The following is a 26,569-nucleotide window of genomic DNA, read 5'->3' as shown; positions in this document are numbered from 1 at the left end:
TGGAAAAACAAAACAACAAATGCGAGAGCAAGGGAGCTGATAGAGCAGGGCACATTAGAAAATATCAAAGCAAGCTCAGGTGGTTGGGACACATACACCCTATGGAAGATGGAAAACATGCTAAGCAAGCACTGAAGCGGGTGCCTAAGGGAGGAAGGCCAAGGAAGAACAGGCATATGATAGTGAAGAAGATACCGAATGCGCTGGCATCACCTGAAAAGTACCACAACTAATGAGTAACTAATCAAGGAGGAACTGGACAGCCCAATGAATCAGTGGCACAGGAGGAACGAAAGTCTAAGGAATCACTTCTCAATCAACAGATCAGAAATAAAGAGAACAATATTATCACCACCACCACCAGACAGTGCAGCACAGAGTCTTTACAACTGAACTCATGAGAACATAAGAACGGCCATACTGGGTCAGACCAAAGGTCCATCTAGCCCAGTATCCTGTCTTCCGACAGTGGCCATACCAGGTGCCCCAGAGGGATTGAACAGAACAGGTAATCATCAAGTGATCCATTCCCTATTGCTCATTCTCATGACTGCTAGTTTACGGCACAAAATATTAGATCAGTTTTGAAAGACACGGTTGCTTGGTTGCACTCTCTGTATTTCCAAGAGAGAGACTTAGATTGCAAGCTCCTAAGGGAAAAGGGGGGTCTTGTGCACAGTGCCTAGCACAACAAAGCTCTAAATCCCCGATTATGGCCTCTAGGCACTACTGCTATACAAACAATAAATAGTTAAGACAGATTAAAAAGTCTTATCTATATAAAACATGGAATTTGTGAAGACATGCAGTGTGTCTTCATGGATCTTCTAGCCAGCAGGTTTTCTTACATCCTCCACATACCCTTCACTCTTCATGGCAGGCAGCTGCTTTTTCAGATCCTCTTTATCTTCTGCTTTCAACATCCCAAAGCCCTGGAGCTGACTGGCTCCAAATGCAGGGAGAAAGCCCAGTTCTGCTCGGTGGCTCACAAAGCAGTTTGGATGGTACCAATTATCTATCATTCCCAGCTGGGGCTTTTCGGGATGCACCATCTTCTTGGAAATTCTGATCTGCCCCTGAAGTGGAGAAAAACCAACAGTACAAGCTTGGCTGTGATGCCACTCTGGGAAGGACCTGAATGTTAATTCAGAGAAATAGGTTGGTGATTTTATAAAAGTAATGCTTCTTAAATAATGACAGGTTTCAGAGTAGCAGCCGTGTTAGTCTGTATTCGCAAAAAGAAAAGGAGTACTTATCTCTAAGGTGCCACAAGTACTCCTTTTCTTTTTGCTTCTTAAATAGTAGACTAGTAGAAACTGTTCCACCAATCACCTGCTAGCACTTGCATACTGAAATTTACACCAGTACTTTCATTCTAATCCCCCTGGTTTCCCATGCTCTGAAAATTCCTTTTTGGAGTTAAACTTTCACTTTTAGTCTCAGGCCATACTTACTATTTCTTTAAAAAAATTGTGGGAAATCCCATAACCAGTCTGAGCAAAGAATAAAATTCAGTCAAGTCATTTTTGCTCAGTAATAACTCAACAATAGCTAATCACATTTTGGATCCAATCCAACAACGTTTACTCATGCAAGTAGCCCTATAGAGGTCAAGCAAGCAAACCCTGCAGGATCAGGCTCCACGCAAGGAATTTTAAATTATAAAAAACTTTGGTTCTTCAGAAATTAATGTGCGAGCACTAATGAAGTCAACCTGATTTCTGACCAGATCGTATTCTGAATTACAGTTCAGCCTATACTATTCAAAACAATCACTCAGAAATCCTCATTTCAAAAGCAAATTTGGTCTCCAATCCTGAAAACACACATGAAAATTTACATATATGAGTAATCGGTGGGATTATTCACATTAAATAGTGCTTGCAGGTTCAGAACCTTATTTTGCTAGCATTTCTTAAATACCTATATATGGAGGAGCAGGACATACCCTATAAAACAGTGATGGGATGGGTCAGTGGAGAACTGCAGTACCCCCTGGCCTTCCTGAACAAAAACACATTTACAGTACCACAATAGGAAGCCAAAACTTCTCTCCAGGCTTTTCCTCTGCAGAAACATAAGCAGTAATCTGCCAATCAGCTCCAATGCCTGGACTGATTAAATATTTTCTTTCCTTTACAGAAGGAAAAGTCAGCAGGTCTAAATTCCAGGCTCTGAGGAGATCAGATTTGAGACCCTACTGCGGTGGAAGAGCTTTGGGTTGACAAATTGTTCAGAACAGAGCATTTCTTCTGAGAAAGTACTGCATCTTTTAAACCCATAATATAAAAGGAGAACAACAGAAAGAACAATCGTTCAGAACTCATGGAATTAATTGTGTTGCCCTGGACTGGAAGGGGAAAAACCCAATAGCTATATGTCTCTACCTTTTCTATTTTCTGTTCACAACCTTTGCAGGTACTTCTGTTAGACTTGGCATATTCTGCAGCGAAGTCATTTAAACTCTTCTCAGCCTTGCCACCTCCGTCCTGGTCAGTGCCTTTACCTGGAGAACAGAAGCAAAAATACTATTAAACTTCTAAAGTTGTTCATTTTTATTTCTTTAAAAAGTCTCCCCAACTGTTTATCATCCCGCACAAACATAGTGAGAGACTAGCCGTGAAACAAAGCCAAATCAACCATAGCCTAGTACACTTGGAGAAATAAGTACAGTGACAAAACCCACAATGCCCTCTCTGCGATTCAGAACCCTACAGGAAGTGTTAGGAACTCTGCAGACTCATAATCAACTTCTAAGGTTACTCACCTATACATCAGTCTTCACTACTAGGGAAGACAATCTCAATCTCCCACCTGCACTTGTCAAAAAGCATATAATGCTGCAACAACACTAGTTCCTGCAACTTCACATTTACAAAACAACCCCTATGAGAGATGAACTTTCTACTCTGAAGAACACAAGCCTGATCTGTCAGAGGTGTAAAGTGAGGACTCAAACTCGATTCCAGCTCTGTCACTGAGCTGATATGCTGCTCTGAGGTAAATCATCATCTCTGTGCTTCAGTATCCCCATATGTCAAGAGGGGATATAGCTTAACTATAGCTCACATGCATACTGTGAGGATTAACCAGTTAACATTTAAAAAGCACTTGGAAAAAGTCAAGTGTTCTGTATGTGTGCAAGGAGGAACTGTGGAAGTCTGCTTATGTAACTGTATATTTTAGAACAGTTATACTCAGCCCCTCAGTGGTTTGGGAGCCACATTAGTGATCAATACCCAAAAGAGCCACAGTAGTGAGAATTTATTGCTTCATTGTCTGTCTGTTCTAGAAGTAGTATACAATTAAATAAATATTGCTATTGAAGACCTGACCAGAACTGGAGTCAACCAAATAGCCACACTTCAAACAGAACTCCCCTTTCCATATACAGGATGCATTTTCTTTGATATGTTATATGCCAGAGGCAGGCTGACATCAATCTACAAACCTCCCACAATTCCTGTGTTGTATGGACACTGATGGCTTGAGTCTGCTCTCTTATTAATTATTCGTATTACTGTAGCATCTAGGCACCCTATACCCACCCAACCACTTCCAATCTGGATCTGGTCATTTCCCTGACCATTTAGTTAATTGCACTGAACTCTTAATACAGCACTTATACAATCTTTATTAATGTTTTCTGGATCTGATATATTGGTAGGTATGATGTCTTAGTAACCTGAGATCTACTGTGAAATCATCACTACTTTTCCACAGTGCATTACAGATCATTTACTAGTATCAGCTAATTGAAGCTAAACTACACTAGTCAAGTTTCAGAGTAGCAGCCGTGTTAGTCTGTATTCGCAAAAAGAAAAAGGAGTACTTGTGGCACCTTAGAGACTAACAAATTTATTAGAGCATAAGCTTTCGTGAGCTACAGCTCACCCGATGAAGTGAGCTGTAGCTCACGAAAGCTTATGCTCTAATAAATTTGTTAGTCTCTAAGGTGCCACAAGTACTCCTTTTCTTTTTACACTAGTCAAGTAAGTGAATAAAAGTGTATTTAGTGATGCAACGTCCTTGCTTTTTCCACTGTTCAGTCACTTTCTAACTAACTATCTCACAGGGTTCAGTCAATCTCCTAGTCATTACCGAGAATCAGGAAAATTCCAGTGACTGTTCTGACTTCGCCATCTGAAGGGACATCACATCCAGTGAGCAAAAAACCCAGTACCCATAATCACATCCCCTCAAGTATAGACAGGATGGTTCTAAATCTCTTGAATCTCTGTAAATATCACTTTTGCTTCACTTACCTGCTGTGGCTCCCCCAGTTTCAATTGCTTTTTTGATTTTCTCCTGATCTTCCCATCGGAGCTCAGGGAAGCCATCAACATCTGCATGGGACACGAGTCGGGCCCGCTTCCAGAAACAAGTATAATGATGCCAATGGGGGACTTTACCATCAAACATGGGTGACTAGGAAGAAAGCAACATTAGGATAAGGTGAGGAAATTCAGATATAACCAAAAGGAAAAATGGTTTCAGAGTAGCAGCTGTGTCAGTCTGTATCCGCAAAAAGAAAAGGAGTACTTGTGGCACCTTAGAGATGAACAAATTTATTTGAGCATGAGCTCAAGAAAGCTTATGCTCAAATAAATTTGTTGATCTCTAAGGTGCCACAAGTTCTACTTTTCTCAAAAGGAAAAAAGTCACTTCTGTATATTTCCCTAGACACTTTCTTTCTAATCACATGCAGGGATTTAGGACAAGGCACAAGAATTCAGAATCCTATGACAGTACCACTAATACAACTGACCTGCTGCTAAGAGCGGGGTCACAAGGGGGCTTTACAGAGGGAGAACTTCACCCATGTTACAATTAGTTCTTAACTTTCTTTCTTCTCTTTCCCACATTACTCAAAACAAAACACTGACAGAATCATGACTGCACATTCTGAGTGACAAACGGCGCCTGGGGGAGTATTCAGCACAGCCATCTGAAAACAAGCTCTACATGAACAGGGAGATCTTAATTTTAGCTGGGAGGTTACAACTTGCCTTAAGTGCATATGTGTCCATAAAGCGACCTGTGAGGGTCCTGTTTTTCCAAGCTTGTTAGGAGTGCAGGGGTAGGTGAATGGGGAGTACTTTGTATGTATTCGGATAAGAAATATACTTCAGATGGTCACTGATTGGTGTGAAGCTTTTCCTTTTTCCAAGGGTGCCTTGAGGTTTCAACCCAGCTCCCTTATATCACACCTTCACTTCCAGAATTATTTTGCATTTGAAGAAGATGGCTCCATCTCAGAGCCCTTTGGTTTTATCCCACACACTCTGACAGAGCAGCACTGTTAAGTACCGGAGGGCCCCCTGCTAAGTACTGAAGAGAATGCTTTGGCAACATTTGCAGCCTTGGAAAGAGGAGACTGTGATCTCTCACTTTTAGGTAACATTGATTTTTAATATGCAAAATGGACGTGTGATCTTTGGGAGGTAATCCCTAACCTGAGAGGTTACATCTGAGAAGCACAGTGTCTCATCCGTCTGCAAACATTAGCTTTAATTTTCAATTAAAACCATCAGACATCAATATCTGCTCAGTAATGCTTTGCATTTACTGTCCTTAGGGCTTTTCATGCTGTATGTATGTGAGGGGTTGGGGGGGAGGGCAAAAGTGTTTCATTACCCTTTTACAGACGCAGCACCGGTACAGTAAAATGGAGCCCACTGTTTTCCGCATGGGGCACGGAGGCACCGAACTTAAAGCTACACGGTGAATTAGTGGTAGAGTCAGGAATAGAACCTAGGACTCCTGATTCCAGTTGTCCCTGCCTTCAACATCAAACAGACTCTGTTCCCTCTTTCCACTTGTTCTACAAAACTCCCTCCTGGCATTAAAAGTAGTGAATTCCCCTCCCATCTCTACAGGGGACACAGAGCTCTCTTCTTGATGTCACTATTTTTATATCATCCATAGCAGTCATATTATAATCACTGTGGATTTTTTCTTAATGAGCTGGTGTGCATGTCTCTTACTTTCAGCCAGACAAACTATTCGACTGCCAAGCAGGGTCAGGCCAGGTCAGTGCTTAAACAGAAAGTCCTCTAAGTCTAAGGAACCACTGTAGGAGTCAATGAGTGCTTCTCTAGCTCACGAAAGCTTATGCTCTAATAAATTTGTTAGTCTCTAAGGTGCCACAAGTACTCCTTTTCTTTCTACATGAGTTAGGAATCACACAATCGTAGGACTGGAAGGGACCTCAAGAGGACATCTAGTCCAGTCCCCTGCACTCATGGCAGGACTAAATATTATCTAGACCATCCCTGACAGGTGTCTGTCTAACCTGCTCTTTAAAATCTCCAGTGACAGAGATTGCACAACCTCCCGAGGCAATTTACTCCAATGCTTAACCACCATGACAATTAGGAAGTTTTTCCCTAATGTCCAGCCGAAACCACTCTTGCTGCTATTTAAGTCCATTACTTCTTGTCCTAGCTTCAGAGGTTAACAAGAACAGTTTACCTCCCTCCTCCTTGTAACAACCTTTTATGTACTTAAAAACTGTTATGTCCCTCTCAGTCTTCTCTTCTCCAGTCTAAATAAAACCAATTTTTTCAATCTTCCCTCATAGATCATGTTTTCTAGGCCTGTGAACCAACCTGTATCATGTTGATATGAGGTGTAATGCTCTGGAGCTGCTATTTGTGGATGGGATGTGCAATTAAGATTCTGTCCTGTTATGGTTGTTTACGATGGTAGGGAACTTCTTGCAATGGGAGAAGTGCTGATGCTGATATTGACTTGGTTCTCCTCCCTAAATTCCTTCCATTTCTCACTCAGAATGTTCCCTTCAGCAGGAAGGGAAAGCTAAGTAACGGGCACATCTCACCCGATACACTGAGGATTTGCATAGCATCTGGAGATGTCACAAGTGTGAGCTAATCACAGGTGTGCTCTGATTAAACACGGGATAATATGTAGTTTCCATTCTGAAGATGAAGGGAAATGAAATCTTAGGGCTCATTACACACCCCATCTCAATGCAGCCCTTCTTGAAGGAACCACAAAAGTTCCTACTGTAGCACCGTTCTAATGCACAGGATAAAAAGCTCACTTGGTCCAGGGTGCAAGTTCTAGATGGGGAACATGACTAGGCTGCATTGATACAGAGCAGCGTAAATGACTGCCTGCCTCCCTCTCTCCCAGGCTGATGGAAGAGCTAGGAAGGAATATGTAGGGCTGCTCAGGAGCAGGAACCCTACAAGTGCAGGAACCAGAAGATGTCCAGGCTGGAGAGCTATGAAGGAGATGGGACCCTGGAAGAGCTGCTGAGGAGCAGGGCTCTGATAGTTGTTTTGCTGAAGGGGAAGCAGGAACCTTTTGCTGTGGGGAGAGGTGGAGCAGAATAAGGAGCTGGTGAATAAGTTACATGCATATGGTGGTAAGCTGAGAGCATGATGGGGAGAACAACAGCATGGGGAAGAGGGAAAGATTGAAAAACCAACATGGAGGAAGGTGGGAGTATATCAAACAACGGCAGAAAATGAGAAAGGAATGGTATAAAGTGGGGGCAAGAGAGGAAACAGAGCAGACATCAAAAGAGCTGGTGGAAAAGATACCAAGCTATATTGTGGTAGGAGTGAAAGAAGAGGAGTGAAAGGGAAAGGAAGGAAGAAAAAATGCAAAGGAAGTTTAATAAATTGAGGTTTTGTATTTTACAGAGCTAAATAAATACAAATATCCCTATTATGGGAACAAAACAAGATATGCATATCTAACGGAAACGACTAGAAGTGTATCAGTGCCTCTTGGGAAGTGGGAGAAGGCTGCAAGTATTTCTCACAGTGGCTAATAGGCTCAGTCCTTAGGCTAGAGGGTACAGGGCAGATTTTTCAATCAATGCCCTAATGAGAAGATTTCAGAGTAGCAGCCGTGTTAGTCTGTATTCGCAAAAAGAAAAGGAGTACTTGTGGCATCTTAGAGACTAACACATTTATTTGAGCATAAACTTTCGTGAGCTACAGCTCACTTCAAATGCATCCGATGAAGTGAGCTGTAGCTCACGAAAGCTTATGCTCAAATAAATTTGTTAGTCTCTAAGGTGCCACAAGTTCTCCTTTTCTTCTTTCTAATGAGAAGAGAACTCCTTATTGTGCTACTTCCATTGGATCAGAATGCAATCACACTAGCAATAGCCAGGCTAGTTGGCACTTATCTGAAATGTTTCCTATTGAGGAATTTGTGAAGTGCTTAACTCTGGAATGTAACCTTACAAATAGTGGAAGCAAAGGCGTGGCCTCAGAAACAGAAATTAGGCCTCTCTCCACAATGGGGCTGTGAGAGCCAAGAAAGCTGCACAGCGTAACAGTACACTTTCAAAAAAATTAATCATCACAACGATTTTTAAAATGTCCTGTGAGTTACAAAGCAAACAGTTACCTTTTCGTCATGGTGCTTTTCATACCAGGCCTTTCCTACCCCTCTGTATTTTGGCAAAACATGCCAAATATGACTGACTTCTGCCACCTTGGGTGGCCAAAAGGCTCTTAAAAAGAAAAGGAGTACTTGTGGCACCTTAGAGACTAACAAATTTATTTGAGCATAAGCTTTCGTGAGCTACAGCTCACTTCATTGGATGCATTCAGTGGAAAACTCTTAGAACCTTTTCAGCCTTTTATACCACTGTTTTTCCAGCAGAGGTACAGGGGTCTGAGTCTAACAGCTGACTCTTCGGTTCTATTCCCAGCTCTACCATTGGCTTGCTACAACATTTTGGACAAATCACTTACTGGGGTGGCAGAGCCTTCCCAAAAGTGGGGGGAGGCCCCAGCCCCCCTCAAGGCCAATTCTCTTCCCCCCGCCCCACTCTTCCCCTGGAGGCCCCACCCCTCAGCCAGCCGCCCAGGGCAGGTGAAGGGACCCAGGCTCCTCACAACTACCAGCATGGCTCTTATCCCAACCCCACTCCAGCCGAGGGGCAGGGCCTTGGAGCTGTAGCCCAGTCATAGTAAGAGCAGTGCAGCCAGGCAGGCGTGGGGAGCCAGCACGGACCCTCCTCCTGCCCTGGGCAGGGAGCCTAGGGGGGTGGGAACACAGGTGGGGGACTGTTCTCAGTCTCCCTCCACACCCCAGGCAGGTGGAGGGTCTGCGCAGCAACCCACAACTTCCCGGGTTCCGTGGCCAAGCTCCACCAGCTGTTGGCCTGGCTGGGGGGGGTTGGGCCTCAGGAGGTAGAGTCCCATGGCAAAAAATGGACAGGCCTCGTCCGTCCACTTTCAAAAAGTGGGAGGACCATGGCCCCCATCCCCATTGTCACTTACCCTCATCCCTTGTGCCTCAGTTTCCTCAACTGCAAAATGGGAATAACTCTAACCTCAGTGTTATTGTGAGCAATAGTGTTCATAATCTAAGATCCTCATATATGGTAGAACCTCATTAACTCCCATTAATGATTAGAAGCCTAATATGAATTAGTGGATTTTGCCTGATCCAACTTCCACTGAAGTCAACAGGACTCTTTCCCTTGACTTTAATGGGAGTTTGACAAAGCCCTTACCAACTAATGACAGGTTTCAGAGTAGCAGCTGCGTTAGTCTGTATTCGCAAAAAGAAAAGGAGTACTTGTGGCACCTTAGAGACTAACAAATTTATTAGGAGCATAAGCTTTCGTGAGCTACAGCTCACTTCATCAGATGCATGGTGCCACAAGTACTCTTTTTCTTCTTACCAACTAAGCAAATAAATTTAAGAGGACAGTCCTTTACAAAATAACGTTCATGTAATCTGATCATTGCAGTTTAGTTCTAATTATCTGCAATGCTCTGTAACACCAGTGAGTGTTCTGTAAAACACTAGTCTTAATTACTAAGATTGAGACTTTGCTATGGCATTATTAAATCTCTGCTGAGGCGTGAAGGGAGAATACTAATTTGTCTGTGAATTATCCAGTATCCCAATTAGTAAGATTTTATTGTAAATTCCAATTACTATAAGTTACCTAGACGCTTTAGTGGAGGAGGCCGGAATACAAAAGTCTGATGTATTTGCTCCATAGTGCAAAAATGTCAAATTAATTAAATGTGTTTAATCCTATCCCCAATGCCTCCTCCTCGCTCTCAAAAAGACTGAAAGAGCCCTTGTATTAGTGCCCTGGAAAAGACCTCCAAATTTCAATAATATTCTAATATGAAACTTAACTGTGCATATTACGCAGTATTAATTTCAGAAGGCAGCCTTGTCCAAGCCTACAGATAGCACTTTGTATCAAGGAAAAAATAAAGAATGAAGAGCCATTTAGGAATGTGTTCGTTCCAAGAAAAGAAGAAGAATAAAATACCTCTATGCTACAAAAATAACCAGGTTTAATCATGGATGTGGCCAAACTATGATTATGACATAATATATAGGGCTGTCAATTAATCGCAGTTAACTCATGAGATTAACTCAAAAAAATTAATCGCAATTAATGGCACTTATAACAATAGAATACCAATTGAAATGTATTAAATATTTTTGGATGTTTTTCCTACATTTTCAATATTGATTTCAATTACAGCACAGAATAAAAAGTGCACAATGCTCACTTTATATTATTTTTATTGCAAATATATGCTCTGTAAAAATGATAAAAGAAATAGTATTTTTCTGTTCACTTCATACAGGTACTGAAGTGCAATCTATTTATCGTGAAAGTATAACTTACAAACGCAGATTTTTTTTTTTGGTTACACAACTGCACTCAAAAACTAAGCAGTGTAAAACTTTAGAGCCTACAAGTCCACTCAGTCCTACTTCTTATTCTGCCAATCGCTAAGACATAAAAGTTTGCTTACACTGACAGGAGATACTGCTGCCCACTTTTATTTACAATGTCACCTGAAAGTGAGAACAGGGGTATGCACAGCACTTTTGTAACCAGTGTTGCAAGGTATTTACATGCCAGATATGCTAAACATTCGTATGCCCCTTCATGCTTTGGCCACCATTCCAAAGGACATGCTTCCATACTGATAATGCTCATTAAAAAAAAATAATGCGTCAATTTAATTAGTGACTGCACTCCTTGGGGGAAGAATTGTATTTTTCCTGCTGTTTTACCCGCATTCTGCATATATTTCATGTTATAGTAGTCTCGGATGATGACCCAGCACATTTCATTTTAAGAACACTTTCACAGCAGATTTGACAAAACTCCAATAAGGTACCAATCTGAGATTTCTAAAAATAGCTACAGCACTCGACCCAAGGTTTAAGAATCTGAAGTGCCATCCAAAATCTGAAAGGGATGAGGTGTGGAGCATGCTTTTGGAAGTCTTAAAAGAGCAACACTCTGATGCGGAAACTACAGAACCCAAACCACCAAAAAAGAAAATCAACCTTCTGCTGGTGACATCTGACTCAGATGATGAAAATGAACATGTGTGGGTCCGCAATGCTTTGGATCGTTATCAAGCAGAACCCATCTCAGCACTGAAGCATGTCCTCTGGAATGAGGTTGAAGCACGACAGGACATATGAATCTTTAGCACATTTGGCACCAGGGTGGATAAAAATCAAGGATTTTTTTTAAAAAAAAATATTAAAAGTAGGATTTTTTTTAATTTAAATTTGATTTTTTTTTTATAAAAAATGCTTTTTGAGGAAAAAACCTATCTAAAAATAGTTTTAATTAAGATATCTTTGAGCTATAATGTATCTCATCATGGAATAGATTATAAATTCTAATTCTATAGTATGAGACAATATATTCATGTAGTGTCTAAGAAAAGTTTGTAAATGAGTTCCAATAGTTCATGGATTAGGGAGCCAACCTTATAGGGTTCCAGCAGCTTCTGTATAGATTATTTAGGTTAATCTTCCTATCTACCCAATACGACTCAGTGCTCAGTCGAGAAGATACCATCAGAGATGCTTAGTTTTGCAGTTCTCAAACTGTGGAGTTGTGTCTCCAGAGATAACATGCTTGTTAAAACAGCAAAAATGTTTTAAAATAAATAAATAATATAATCTATAGAGGTGAGAAATAACAGACCTCAACCCTATTGTCCCTCTGCAAATTTGTGTACACCAAGTCAATCCCTTACCTCTCTCTAAAAGGGCAAAAAGAAAAGGAGTACCCGTGGCACCTTAGAGACTAACAAATTTATTAGAGCATAAGCTTTCGTGAGCTACAGCTCACTTCATCGGATGCATTGAAGTGATGATGCGGATGAAGTGAGCTGTAGCTCACGAAAGCTTATGCTCTAATAAATTTGTTAGTCTCTAAGGTGCCACGGGTACTCCTTTTCTTTTTGCGAATACAGACTAACACGGCTGCTACTCTGAAACCTGTCAGTAAAAGGGCAAAGTTTCAAAAACTTCAATGAATAGAAGATTGTTGGGGCGGAATAGATCTGGACAAGGAGAAGAAGTCTGGAGATAAATGTGAGAAGGGAGGGATAGGCAGTAGAAATAAAAGTGAAACTCTCTGAGCAGCATATTCCAGAAGTCTTGAGGTCTTTCTGAGCGTAGCCTTCATTGATTTGAGATCTACCATACCATTCTCTCACTAGAAGGAAAAACCTATAATGGCAGCAGGCCGTAAAAGAGACCCAATTTGGGAATATTTTAATGAAGTTCCTCTACCGGTGGGTAAGACAGGCATGCAAGCAAAATGCAAACAGTGCAACAAAGAAATGCAAGGCCTGGTAGCCCAAATGAAACAACATCATGAGAAGTGTTCCTTCTCAGGAGGAAGCTGCATTGAAGATGATGAAAGGAACATGTCTGAACATGCAGGATCTTCAGGTTGGTAACAACCAACAAAAATGCACTTTTATGTAGAAATCCATGATTAAATCGAGTCTTCCTGACTAGTGATTTAAATCATGATTTAAATCAATTTGATTTAAATCAAATCCACCCTGTCTGGCACATAAATATCTTGAAACACCAGCTACAACAGTGCCATGTGAACACCTGCTCTCACTTTCAGGTGACACTGTAAACAAGAAGCAGGCAGCATTAGCTCCTGCAAATTATAACCAACCTTGTTTGTCTGAGTGATTGGCTGACCAAGAAGTAGGACTGAGAGGACTTCTATGCTCTTAAAGTTTTACTTTGTTTTATTTTAGAATGCAGTTTTTTTTAAAAACAATTCTACATTTTCAAGTTCAACTTTCATGATATAGATATTGCACTACAGTACGTGTATGAGGTGAATTGAAAAATCTTTTTTTGTTTTTTACAGTGCAAATATTTGTAATAAAAATATAAAGTGAGCACTATACACTTTGTATTCTGTGTAGTAATTGAAATTAATATACTTGAAAATGTAGTAAACATCCAAAAATATTTAAAATAAGTGGTATTCTAGTGTTGTTTAACAGCGCAACTAATCATGATTAATTTTTTTAATCGCTTGACAGGCCTTATAATATGTATTCCTCCTGCCTGTGTGGACTGAAAAAGAAGTCATGAGGCGTCATAAGCACGTTTTAACCTTGGTAAATTCCTATGTCCGTCTGTACTAGCACTTTGGTAGACAAGGCGTCAGCTGCCACTTAGTGTTTTCATCACCACTAAACTCCTCCAACCAAGACTATAGGAGGCAGTGTTTATAATACTAGTACTGTACTGGACCTCTGCTTGCACTACACTGTTGCTAGTAGAAACAGAACTGCACTCATGGTGGTGATGGAGAGAAATTTCAAGAAAAAAAGTCTTAGGCTAGAAGCCTTAAGCTAAAACTTCTTTATCCAACAGGAAAGGAGTACTTGTGGCACCTTACGAAAGCTTATGCTCTAATAAATTTGTTAGTCTCTAAGGTGCCACAAGTACTCCTTTTCTTTTTGCGAATACAGACTAACACGGCTGCTACTCTGAAACTTATCCAACAGGTTTCTTTTCTTTCCAGACAGGTAAGAAGCAATGTTCTATAAGGCAGCTGAGGGCAAGCCATATTTAAACATGGTTATGTTTAAAAGTACAGACAGGGTCTGAGATGAAAGGCTGGTTACAGATTTATTTTTTTTAAACCACACTAGTCAAACACAAATTTCCCTGAATAACACACTTTTTGTCAGGCCAGGGGGAAAAGCAGAGCAAGGTGTGAGAATGCACTGCTAGGGTGGCGATACAGACTTCATTAAAAATGCAGAGATGGGGGAGCGGGGGCACGGAGATGCAAGTTGCCACTATAAATAGGTTAAACTCATCCACAGATTGTCAGACAGGAGGGAAGATTTAGGCCAGTAACAAACAACATTGCCAAACTTACACATTAAACTGCCTAGGAAAACGAAAGAATGTAAGTGAAAAAGCCTGCACAGCTCTTTAGGAGACTGAGCTTACACTTCAACTGAATGCATCGTTTTGATCTCCAACCCTCCCCATCTCCAATTATTTGTCACCACATAAATGTCTCCAAGCTGCAGACTGAGGTAAACAGAGCATTGTAATGTATTCAGCAAATGATAAGCAACTCACAAAACAATAATATTGAGGGGAAAAGGACAAATATTGCCCAGTCAGGAAGTTAACCAATAGTTAAGTGTCCAGGATCACATGGACTGTCAGAACAAGGGATAGAATTTCTATTGCTTTCCCCCAACTCAATAAATCACATCTTCCTGCGAAATCTGCTAACAAATTCAATTGAACTAATTCAAACAAACAGGGCGATAAAATTAAAATGGAAGCCATCTAGTACACAACTTAAGGTTTTCCTTGGTTTATTCCATCAAACAACCACAGCAAGACAAAGCTGTGACAACGCAAAGATTTTAATATGCTGTCTGCCTTTCATATTGCATTGCATTCTTGCTCCTTTCAGCCGATGCACTTCGAATGCACCCTTGTAAGGGTAGTGGGAGATCAAGTCATTTTTTCTGTCGGATGACAAATTTCAGAGTAGCAGCCGTGTTAGTCTGTATGCGCAAAAAGAAAAGGAGGACTTGTGGCACCTTAGAGGCTAACAAATGTATTTGAGCCTAAGCTTTCCTGAGCTACAGCTCGCTTCATCGGATGCTTATGGTCACCATGAAAGGTTTTCCTCCTTCCCCCCCCTGCTGTTGGTGATGGCTTATCTTAAGAGATCACTCTCCTTACAGTGTGTATGATAAACCCATTGTTTCATGTTCTCTCTGTGTGTGTATATAAATCTCTCCTCTGTTTTTTCCACCAAATGCATCCGATGAAGTGAGCTGTAGCTCACGAAAGCTTATGCTCTAATAAATTTGTTAGTCTCTAAGGTGCCACAAGTACTCCTTTTCTTTTTGTGAATACAGACTAACACGGCTGCTACTCTGAAACCAGCTCAAATAAATGTGTTCGTCTCTAAGGTGCCGCAAGTCCTGTTCTTTTCTCTGTCTGATGAGCACACAGCACACATACCACCACATCAGCGCCCCCTCCTTATCAGCGTACGGGCTTCACGCGAGCTTGCAAACAAACGCAGGCCCGCACACACGCTACCGACTCCCCGCACTTGAGCGACCTGCCCGCCGCTCCTTCGGCGTGGAATCGGAATTTTCTCCGGCACCTCCTCCCTTCCCCCCCACCCCCGCAAAACAAAAAAACCCAACCACCACCACCACCACCCCGGGAGCCGCCATCGGGCCCGCGGGCACAAACCCCGGCCACCACCACGGCTGGGGACAAAGCGGGGCGACCGAACGGACTCAGAACCCGCACGAGCCCCGCCCCGCCCCCCGGAGCTGCCCAGCGCCGTGCGGGGGCGGGCCAGGCCCGCGGGCTGCAGCATCCGCCGCCGCCGCCGCTCCACGTGCCGCGAAGAGCGGCGCTAGCCCGGCGCGTGCCGCCCCCGGGCCGCTTTGCAGCCTGCGCGGCCCAGAGGGGAACGAACGGGGCGGGCGCCTGGCCCCAGGCCACCGGCGGAAAGCAGCACTTGGCGGCCGGGGCCGCCGCGGGGCCCGTGGGCGGGGCCGGCTCCCGTGTGCCCACGCGGTACCTGCACCATGATGGCCAGGCGCAGCGAGTCCTTGGCGATGCTCTCCCCGCATTTCTTGCACGAGGCGCGGCCGCTCTTGGCGTACTCGGCGCGGTACAGCTTGTCCGCCGGCTCCGCCATGGCGGCCGGGGGCGCGGGCAGGGAACGCGCGGGAAGCCGGCAGCGCAGCGGGAACGGCAGCGCCGAGAGACAGCGACCCGCCTCCCGCCCGGCGCGCTAGCCGAGTGCCGCGCGATCCACCCGGGCTGGGCTCAGCCCAGGCGCCCGAGCCGCCGTTCGGCGATCGACTGAGGCTGCCTGGCAAGGCTCGGGACGTTCCGGCTCGCTACGGTGTAGCGATGGGACGAAGGACGTAGCCCGAGGCGCGCGGGGTAGAGAGGGAGTCACGTGGCGTCCCCTGCCCGAGCCGCGCTGTATAATAGGGGGGCGTCGCCCCCGCATATACCGCTCGTTGGCGGCGCCGCTGGGTAAGTCGCTGCAGTGCAGGGGTACCTAAGGGCGGGGAACGTCTGCTGGCATCTAGTGAGGCATCTGTCAGCTCAGCCCATTGCCTGCTTGTTCAGAGAGGTTTAACCTTGACCTTAAAGCGGTTGAGGCGCTTTATATCCTTATCTTCTAGACCACAGCATAGTTGTGCCATTATAACTGTCCCAGCAAGCCCCTCCTGGGGTAAAACTAACAGGAGGAGGAACATTGCACTGGGTTCCAGAGAGGTCCTTCCACACCTTACCAGTCTCCACTGTCCACATTTCAGAGTAGCAGCCGTGTTAGTTTGTATTCGCAAAAAAGAAAAGGAGGACTTGTGGCACCTTTAGAGACTAAAATTTATTTAGCATAAGCTTTCGTGAGCTACAGCTCGCTTCATCAGATGCATTCGGTGCAAAATACAGTGGGGAGATTTATATATACACACACAGAGAACATGAAACAATGGGTTTTATCATACACACTGTAAGGAGAGTGATCACTTAAGATGAGCTATTACCAGCAGCTGTCCACATTATCCCCCAGGAGACCAGTGGCATCTGCATCCCACCTTTGTGCCTCTACATGGGTGGCTTTAGGGAACCAAAGCCCCTCTCCCAGCTCCCTGCAAGCATGGTCCTAATGGCTACAGCTGTTCCCCCATTCCTTTTAAAGGGGGAGTTCTGCATTGCCGAAGGGACCACAGAGAAGCTAATACAGTCTCTGTGAAATTCATCAGAGCCAGAAAGCAAGTTGGATGGAGTATGTGTGTCCTGGGATCTGGTGTGACCCATCCACCCACATATTCTCATCTTCCTTTCCCCATATGGAATGTAAACCTGCAAAGAGCCCTCTCTGAGCTGCCCCAAGGTGGTGGTGTATTGATGTTAACCGCCACAGAATTCAGGGGAGATCTGCAGGTAGCGAAGCACTTCTGTCCATATATCTCAGGAGCATAATCTGACCCTGTGTGATCTGTGTGCGTGTGTAAATGCGAGACTAGATCACAGAAAGTCACTTGAGTGCAGACGTGAACGGACAAAATTCTGTAGTCTCTGCTGACTTGTATGACAGTTTAGCTCAGGTAATGTCCACTTGCAATATAGTGGTTCTGTAGTGAATGCACAGATCATTCTTATCCTTCTGGACACAGATTATAATCTTAGCATTCTCCCTAATTAGCAGGGTTGCTGAAGCTCCCAGGTTTGAGCTCTGTTGTAGACACCTGCATGTACAGTCAATGTGGAACTATAGTTAATTAGGTCAGTATGTAACTTACATAACTTGCTGTAAATTCCACTGTGACTGAGATCATTACAGAAGAATCCCAATGTCATGAACTAATTGGGCATTGCAGAGCGGTGTTCAAAAAATCAAAAAGTTCATAAAATTGAACATTTAAAAATTACAGTAGGTACAGTGCATAACTTAATGTGCTAATCATTCGGTGACAATGTACATAATGAATGGTAACAAATGTATACAGTGCATCTTACAATCTTATATGAACATAGTGTACCTGTAGCCACTGGTGAAATAATACACTTCTGTTCTGAGTGCACATGCCTTCTACTCACTGCCAAGTGCATATGTGTAGCTTCTTGATCGGGGGATACAGTTTTTTTTCCACCAAGAAAAATGATTTATGCAACCAGTTGTTCATAACATCAGTGTCATAAAATCGGGGTTCTAATGCAGAACTTTGCTGCTGAAGTTAAATTTATATACGATTTCTGCCCTTCACACTACACTACAGCATAATTTTATTAAATATCCCTAAGCTTTACGTCACAGAAACCTGATATGACACTGTATTTTCAGTATACTTCTGGGAAGGGATTCAGTTGCCAAAGGTGCAGGAACATGATTTTAGCTGATAAGGTGACCTATATTCAGTAGATATTGACCTATATACCAAGAACTTTACACAAGAAGCAAATTCCAGAATGCATATATTATGGAAAAGAGGAAACAATGTCATTTGGTATTCATCCAACACCCAGGAGATATACAGGACTGCTGCAGAGTCTAAGATGCTTCAGTAACAAAATAAAAAGAGATGGGTTTCAAAAGCACCTATCCAACTATTGATTGCTTTGTGATCTGAGAAGATGACAACATAGCTTGTAAAGCTGCAGGCATAGCTATAAAATCCAGGAACTGCCAAAAGGGCCATTTCTTCAAGTTGTGTGTGAAACTGTACTGTACATGTCAGCAGTTTCCATCCTTTGGGTCATCAGCAGTTATCAGCTCTCATTCTCCGGTCTCTAGCACAAACACAGATTTGCCTAGTTACTTGCAACTGGTTGCTCATCAGATGCTAAGTGTGTCTCATAAGTCATGGCACTCTTCCTTTAAAGAAGAGCAGAGCCTAGCTCTTCTCTTGAAGCACAATGGCAAATAACATACAAGTGTTCAGGAAGTAACTGAGAAGGACCATCTGTAAGTGGTTTGTGTCACAGTTTCAGAGTAACTGTACCTGTATTCCCCTCTCCAAGATTCAGCGAGGGCACCCACTTAAAGTTTCCAGCTCCCAGTTGTCACCTGTCTTGGGTGGAGACCCATGTCTCTCTCCCTTCTCACCAGGGGTTTTAAGGCTGCACAGTTCCCTGCCTACATTGTGATATCCCAACAAGCCAGTCTGCCTAAAAGCTAGCACCTGTGCTTTGTTTTCTCTTCAAGGGCTGTGAACAGCATATTGCCAGCAGTTACAAGTTAACACAGCTCCTTCTAAACAAGCACCTGTATTCTTAAGGTAAAAAGCATTACAGATAAAACATATAAACCAGTTACATATAAAACTTATAATACAATATTCTATATGCATGCTAAAAGCTTCCCAGAAGTCATGCATCAGTCTTATGGGGCCCTTAGTAGGCCAAAGTCTTTCCAACCTTTCTGTAAGAGGTGGGGCCCCCCTTAGACGGAAGGTCCTGTCCACTTGGTGGATGAGAAAGAAGGCCCTGAGCCAGTTAAACCTAGTCTTTTGATATCAAAGGCCCTTTCTTTGTCTATTGGTCTCAGGAAAACCCAGCTTGAACCAGTACATGCAAACCTCCCCAGGGTTTGGCACCTCTCTAGAGGTGTTTACAACCTAAGTGATTCACCTTAATTGTCCCTCCACTGTTTTCGGTTCCTGGAGGAGCTGATAACTCTCCTTCCTGGAGTTACACACAATCCCTGGGTCACAATGATACATACATTTAATACAATATGGTCTCCAAAGGTATTACATGTGGTTGCAATATCTGTCACAGCTTGAAGAGAAGGGTCAGGATAGGTGAATAGATGCAATGAGGACTTGGAGCTCAAGAGATATTTGTGGACCAAGAGCAGGCAGAATAAAGCTGAGTACAGGAAAGGTACAGTTGCCCAATGGATGGGAATGCTAGTGAGTAGGTGCTCTAGGAGCATCCGTGGGAGCATGGCAGGCAAAAGATGAAAGCTCTATAGAGAACAGCAGCTCTGGGGACATTATTGGTTCTGTGGGTGGAAGATCTGAGGTGCAAGCACTCTGGGGACATCATTGATGCAATAGGCAGACAACAGATGGAAGTTCTGGGGAGTAGGAGCTCTGAGAACAGCAGTGATGCTGTAGGCAGGCAGCAGAATGGAGGAAGAGCCACCTAGGAAGAACAAGATATTTATTTTTTCCTGTTTATTCATGACACTCTAATTTGGCAAAGTCAAATTTGGAGGGGAGCAGTGCCCTCTACCTCTACCAAGAAGGCATATGCTGCCAACTCATTCAGATGACATTTATGTGTTCTGCATCATTCAGACCTATCTCAGAATATGGTCTGACAATGGCAGCTGCAGCATGAGTGAGAATTTTATGTGGTGGCTGTGGATTGCTCAGAGCTTGTCTACATTTGAAATGCTACAGCAGCACCGCTTCAGTGTAGATGCTGCCTACACCAATGGGAGGGCTTCTCCCATCGCTGTAGATATTGCACCTTCCTGAGAGGCAATAGCTAGGTCAACTAAAGAATTCTTTTGTCAATTTAGTAGTGTCTACAATGGGGGTTAGGTTGATTTAACTATACTGCTCAGAAGTGTGGATTTTTTACACCCCAAGGGATTTAGTTAATCTGATTTAATTTTCTAGTGTAGACCAGGTTTCAGTAACCAAGCCAAAATATACTGTTACAGTAAACTGGAGAAATCCATTATTTCACAGCTTTGTCTGCTAACAGCAATAGTGAATTTTGCTCATAATCTTTATGCGTTATTTGTGTTCAAGTGCTGGAAGAAAAATAATAAGATTGGTCAATACATATGTAAATCCAAAAGAACAACTGTCATCTTCTTTATCTCAGCTTGTGATCAGAAACAAATACAGACTAGAAACAATAGAAAGAGATTCTGGGCATATTAGCTTGTAAAGCCAGACATTACAGATCTTGATGAGTCCATAAGCAGGTCTTTACTCTGGGAAATGTCATTACATAACAATAATACATTTGTTTGCTGTATTGTTGTGGTTGTGTTGGTCCCAGGATATGAGAGAGACAAGGTAGACGAGTGGTGGAAGGTACAAGCTTTCAAACTTCACAGAGCTCTTATTCAGATCTGGGGAAGTAAACCAGTGTGTCTCAGCTAAATACAAATTGGGACAGACTGTTAAACACAAGGACTTAACACATGCTGTGGGAGACCACTTAAAATTAAGTGGTCAATTCAGGGTTAGCAGGCAGTGGGATGTGTTACAAATTGTTGTAATGAGCCATAAAACCAGAATCTCTGTTGACACATTTGTTGCTGGCCAAGCTGTTTGAGTCCTGCTGGTGTTCTATATATGGTATGAATGGATGATTAGTAACAAAATGGTACTTGAGAATAGCTAACCTCAAGCTGTTATCTTTCATCTGTTAATGTTTGGAGATTAACTACACAAACTTCTACTAGGAGTGCCCAAACTATGGCCCAAACACTTTCCCCACAGTCTGAAAATCCATATAACTGCAGGGTTATATGATCAACAAGTTTAGTGTTGATGAACTCAGGTAAGAAGCAAGTCTAGGCCTCCATCAAGGAAGATACTCCATCAAGCAAATACTAGGGTCACAGGGAGAGCTAGTTGGGAAGCAGGGTGAGAGTGTGTGTGTTTGTAGGAGGGAGAATTTCAAGACAATTTTGTAGAAGTTTCACCCCTTATTTTCAAAATTTTGATTATTTAAAATAGGTTGCTGAGGTATAGAGCTGGTCAAGGAATAAGGAAATAATTTGTGGAAATGTTACTGAAATTTTTCTAGACTTTGTTTCAAATTTTGAATTTAAAAATTTGATGAATTTCAATGAACTGTAACTGTGGCTCATTGAAATCAATGGCAAAGAACCCAGTTACTTTAATGGTGCAGCGCCAGGATCTTGTTTTGATAGAATTTTATGTATATTTTCAAATGCAATTTTGGTGCAGTCCTGCAGAGGCCATTGGCACTGCCATACCCGAGCAATGCAATCTTTTTCCTCTCTAGAAGTCTGGAATGCTCTAAACGAGACATGTTATGAGAATGGAAAACTTGTCTTATGAAAGGAGACTTAAGGAGCTGGGCTTGTTTAGCCTAACTAAAAGAAGGTTGAGGGGAGATATAATTGCTCTCTATAAACATATCAGAGGGATAAATATAGGAGAGGGAGAGGAATTATTTAAGCTCAGCACCAATGTGGACACAAGAACAAATGGGTATAAACTGGCCACCAGGAAGTTTAGACTTGAAATCAGACGAAGGTTTTTAACCATCAGAGGAGTGAAGTTTTGGAATAACCTTCCAAGGGAAGCAGTGGGGGCAAAAGATCTATCTGGTTTTAAGATTCTACTCGATAAGTTTATGGAGGAGATGGTATGATGGGATAATGGGATTTTGGTAAGTAATTGATCTTTAAATATTCAGGGTAAATAGGCCAAATCCCCTGAGATGGGATATTAGATGGATGGGATCTGATTTACTATAGAAAACTCTTTCCTGGGTATCTGGCTGGTGAATCTTGCCCATGTGCTCAGGGTTTGGCTGATTGCCATGTTTGGGGTCGGGAGGGAGTTTTCCTCCAGGGCAGATTGGAGAGACCCTGGAGGTATTTTGCCTTCCTCTGTAGCATGGGGCATGGTTGACTGGAGGGAGGCTTCTCTGCTCCTTGAAGTTTTGAACCATGATTTGAGGACTTCAATAGCTCAGACATGGGTGAGGTTTTTCATAGGAGTGGGTGGGTGACATTCTGTGGCCTGCGCTGTGCAGGAGGTCGGACTAGATGATCAGAGTGGTCCCTTCTGACCTTAGTATCTATGAATCTATGTTACAATTTCTGTAGGAGACCTAAAAAAATGTAGGTATGTAAATTCTGGTAAATACTTGCATGCAAACTGATAAAATTTATCACGGACTTGCTAAGGAAGTAGGGCTCAGTTTAACGCCTATAGTTTAATGCCAAGTTCCATGATATTTTTTCCCATCTGTGTAACACCTTTTAATCAAAAGGATCCTCAAGAACTTCAAAAAAAGAAAAGGAGTACTTGTGGCACCTTAAAAAAATGTTGATCAGGTGGTTCCGCAGTTTCTTTGAGAGTGTGTGTAAAAAAATGTTGATCAGGTGGTTCCGCAGTTTCTTTGAGAGTGTTATTTTGCGAATACAGACTAACACGGCTGCTACTCTGAAACCTGTCAAGAACTTCAGAAACTCTGTACAGACACGGGCAGTGTGGTCACGTAGCTTGAGCCAGGAACTAGTGACTGACATTGACTCTAGGTTGACCAGATATACCGATTTTATAGGGACAGTCCCAATATTCTGGGTTTTGTCTTATATAGGTGCCTATTACTCCCCACCCCCATCCCAATTTTTCATGCTGGGATGAAGTCACCCTATCTAGTCTAGGCTAGCTAGTCACCCTAATTTACTCCCTCCATGACCTTCTGCAAGTCACTTAATCTATCCGTCTAAATTTCCACATCATCAAATGGGGACAATATTTGCCTGCTGCTTAGAAGTACTGTACGGATTAGTTAGTTGGTGTCTGTACTGTGCTCTGAAGTAAATGCTGAAAGTATTATATAGAAAAGAATGGCATCACCTGCTGGTGAAATTTAAAAGCTGATTAGTTGCACATAGCAACAGTATCCAACAGCAGGGCAGGAAGTGAAAACTATAGGGTATGTCTACACTACCGCGGTAAGTTGACCTATGCTACACAACTCCAGCTACCTTAGGTCGAGTTATCGCAGGGTCGACACCATGGGCGGTTGACGGGAGAAAATCTTACCTTACTGTTCTCATCAGGGGTAGAGTACAGGGGTCGACTAGAGAGTGATCTGCAGTCAATTTAGTGGGTCTTTATTAGACCCACTGAATCGACTGCTGGTGGATCGATGTCAGAGGGTCGATCCCCCCGGTAGTGTAGACTTGCCCTATGATTTGCAATTGAAATGGTAAGTATGGTGAGAATGTAGTCTCCCACACACATGCTCACCCCTGCTGTGTAAATACCCATGAGATGGAGGTTTAGATGGTGGAGTGGGTGGGAGGAAGCACAGAAAATTTCAAGATATGGTTTGTTGTCTCCTCTTGGGTAAGGGGAAACCTATGGGCTAGTCTTCATTAGAAGTGCTATAGTGGCGCAGCTGCACTGAGAAGCTCTCCCGCTGACCTAGCACTGTCCACACTGGTGGGTAGGTTGGTGTAACTGAGGGCTTGTCTACACTGGCACTTTACAGCGCTGCAACTTTCTCATTCAGGGGTGTGAAAAAACACGCCTCTGAGCGCAGCAAGTTTCAGCACTGTAAAGAGCCAGAGTAGACAGTACACCAGTGCTGGGAGCCATGGAGGTGGGTTTTTTTTAGAGCGCTGGGAGAGCTCTCTCCCAGCACTCTGCTGCAACCACACAAGCCACACTGAAGCACTGCTGCAGTAGCACTTTAACGTTGCCAGTGTAGACTAACCCTTACATCACTCAGGGGTGGCTTAGGGCTTGTCTACACTGGCAACGTTAAAGCACTGCTGCAGCATCAATTCGAGTAGCACAGTGGGATCAGAGGAAGAATATATAGTCCAAGGTTTTAAAATATGCCCCCAAACTTTGTGTCCTCCTTCTCTGAGGAATTCAGACATTCAACAGGAATACAGGCAGCATCTTAAGAACAGGATCTAACACAAAATGTCATTTAATTTTATTATATTTATGCAAAACCCAGCTCTTATGAGTGAATGGTTATATGAATAATTTTTCCTGAGAGGGAAAAGAAAATCTTATCCATCGATCAACAAGGTACATGCATGTATACTTAAGTAGAGGACATGCACACTCAAAACATGGGTGTATTATCTCACCAGTGGCTACAGGAACACTATGTACACACAAACAGACAAGACTGTAAGAGGCACATTGAACATTTGTTACCATTCATTCATTATGTACATTCTCATTGAATGATTAACAAATTAACGTATGCACCGTACCTGTTATAATTTGGAAATGTTAAATTTTATGGACTCCTCATTCCCCAGTTAGTTCATAAAAATTAGTGTTCAACTGTATTCATTAGCACAGATAATTTTTGATACTAGCATATTTTGAATATTCTATATTTAGGTAGGAAAAAAATTACATTGTTATCCACTAGATGGCCCTATCTACACACAAACTAAGCCTCATTCATCTGTATGATACAGTAGATTCACAGGAAAGAGAGATGGAAAATACCCACTAGGAGCCAGAGCAGGATTGTCCCCTATAGTGTATTCCCCCATGGCTTTTGTCCTATCTAGCTTTAAGTGTGTCAAGCAATGAGGCTTTCACCACATCCTTTGGGAAATTATTCTAGAGTCTAACAGTGCCTTCTTGCAATTTCAAGAAGTGTGACACCATCTCACTCCGGAGGCACTTCCAACAGAGAAGTAAACCAGAAAAAAATAATGACAGGTTTCAGAGTAGCAGCTGTGTTAGTCTGTATTCGCAAAAAGAAAAGGAATACTTGTGGCACCTTAGAGACTAACAAATTTATTAGAGCATAAGCTTTCGTGAGCTACAGGTTAGGATGCATCCGATGAAGTGAGCTGTAACTCACGAAAGCTTATGCTCTAATAAATTTGTTAGTCTCTAAGGTGCCACAAGTACTCCTTTTCTTTTTGAGAAAAAAATAAGGTTTCAATCCTCTGAAAATACCCTGTTGTTTCTTCTCGAGTCACCTTAGGGTTGCCAGTCGGTGAGAAGCTCATTGCTATAATTAGCGCTTCCCCCAACTCCATGGCCATTGTCTCTCTGAAGACATGCAGCATTATTTAAAGGACTGAGCACAGGACAAGCTGCCAGGTTCTCATCCTATTGTTATTTAAGCTAATTAGCTCAAATCTAGCTTGGGTATGTGTACACGTGCTTCAATCACACCTGTAATTGCAGTGTAGCCATACCAGCTGATGCTCATGGCTTGTCTACACAGTAGAAAGGCTTGTCTACACTAGCACTTTACAGCGCTGCCACTGTTTCGCTCAGGGGTGTGAAAATATACACCTCTGAGCACTGCAAGTTTCAGAGCTGTAAATTGCCAGTGTAGACAGTGCACCAGCACTGGGAGCTATTCCCCTCGTGGAGGTGGGTTTTTTATAGCGCTGGGAGAGCTCTCTCCCAGCGCTATGCTGCAACTACACAGCCATGTTAAAGCACTGCCGTGGCAGCACTGTAATGTTGCTAATGAAGACGTGCCCTTAGTTATATCAGCACTGGTAAAGTTACAGTGCTATAGTTATACCAGTATAACTCCATGTTTGGACACACTTATTCTGGAACAAGTCATTTTCAAAGTGACAAGCTAAACTGGGAAAGGGCCCTTTTATCCTAGAATAAGAGTGTCCACATGGGTAGTTACAGCAGTATAACTATAGCACTTTAAGTTCACACCCATGTCTATACTAGGGGTGCTACACTGGCATGGCTAGGGCACCTGTAGTATAGATGCAATCTGCAGTGACAGAGGGGATTTTTCTATCTCTGTAGCAACTCCACCTCCCCCAGTGACAGTAGCTAGGTCACTGGAAGCATTCTTCCATCAGCCTAGCTGCGTCTATACCAGGATTTAAGTCAACATATGTACAGTGCTTAGGAGTATAGATTTTCATATCCCTGAGCATCGTATCTACGTCAACTTAAATTTTAATTTTAGACCAGATCTTATACTGGTATAACAGCATTGTGGGCAGATTTTTCACTGGATT

At 42.8% G+C, this 26,569-nt stretch overlaps 1 protein-coding gene across 2 annotated transcripts in view; it reads right to left on the bottom strand.

The window, feature by feature from the left end:
* Positions 1–16,285, bottom strand: part of PARP1 (poly(ADP-ribose) polymerase 1) — a 56,078-nt gene extending 39,793 nt beyond the window's left edge. The window contains exons 1-4 of one of the 2 annotated variants that reach the window (XM_038394578.2): positions 15,902–16,285; positions 4,266–4,428; positions 2,388–2,506; positions 862–1,076 (exon numbers count right to left, since the gene is read on the bottom strand). In XM_038394578.2, the coding sequence (XP_038250506.1) occupies positions 862–1,076; positions 2,388–2,506; positions 4,266–4,428; positions 15,902–16,021 (617 nt within the window). In that variant the 5' untranslated portion in view covers positions 16,022–16,285. Of the gene's footprint in view, positions 1–861; positions 1,077–2,387; positions 2,507–4,265; positions 6,102–6,171; positions 7,850–15,901 lie in introns of those variants that run through there. The other variant, XM_043511668.1, reaches the window with a different exon arrangement.
* Positions 16,286–26,569: the final 10,284 nt, after the last annotated feature.

Source organism: Dermochelys coriacea, chromosome 3, assembly GCF_009764565.3.
Source record: "Dermochelys coriacea isolate rDerCor1 chromosome 3, rDerCor1.pri.v4, whole genome shotgun sequence".
Lineage (NCBI taxonomy): Eukaryota > Metazoa > Chordata > Testudines > Dermochelyidae > Dermochelys > Dermochelys coriacea.
Note: the sequence above shows the minus strand (reverse complement) of the source record. Positions and strands in the feature narration are given on the sequence as shown.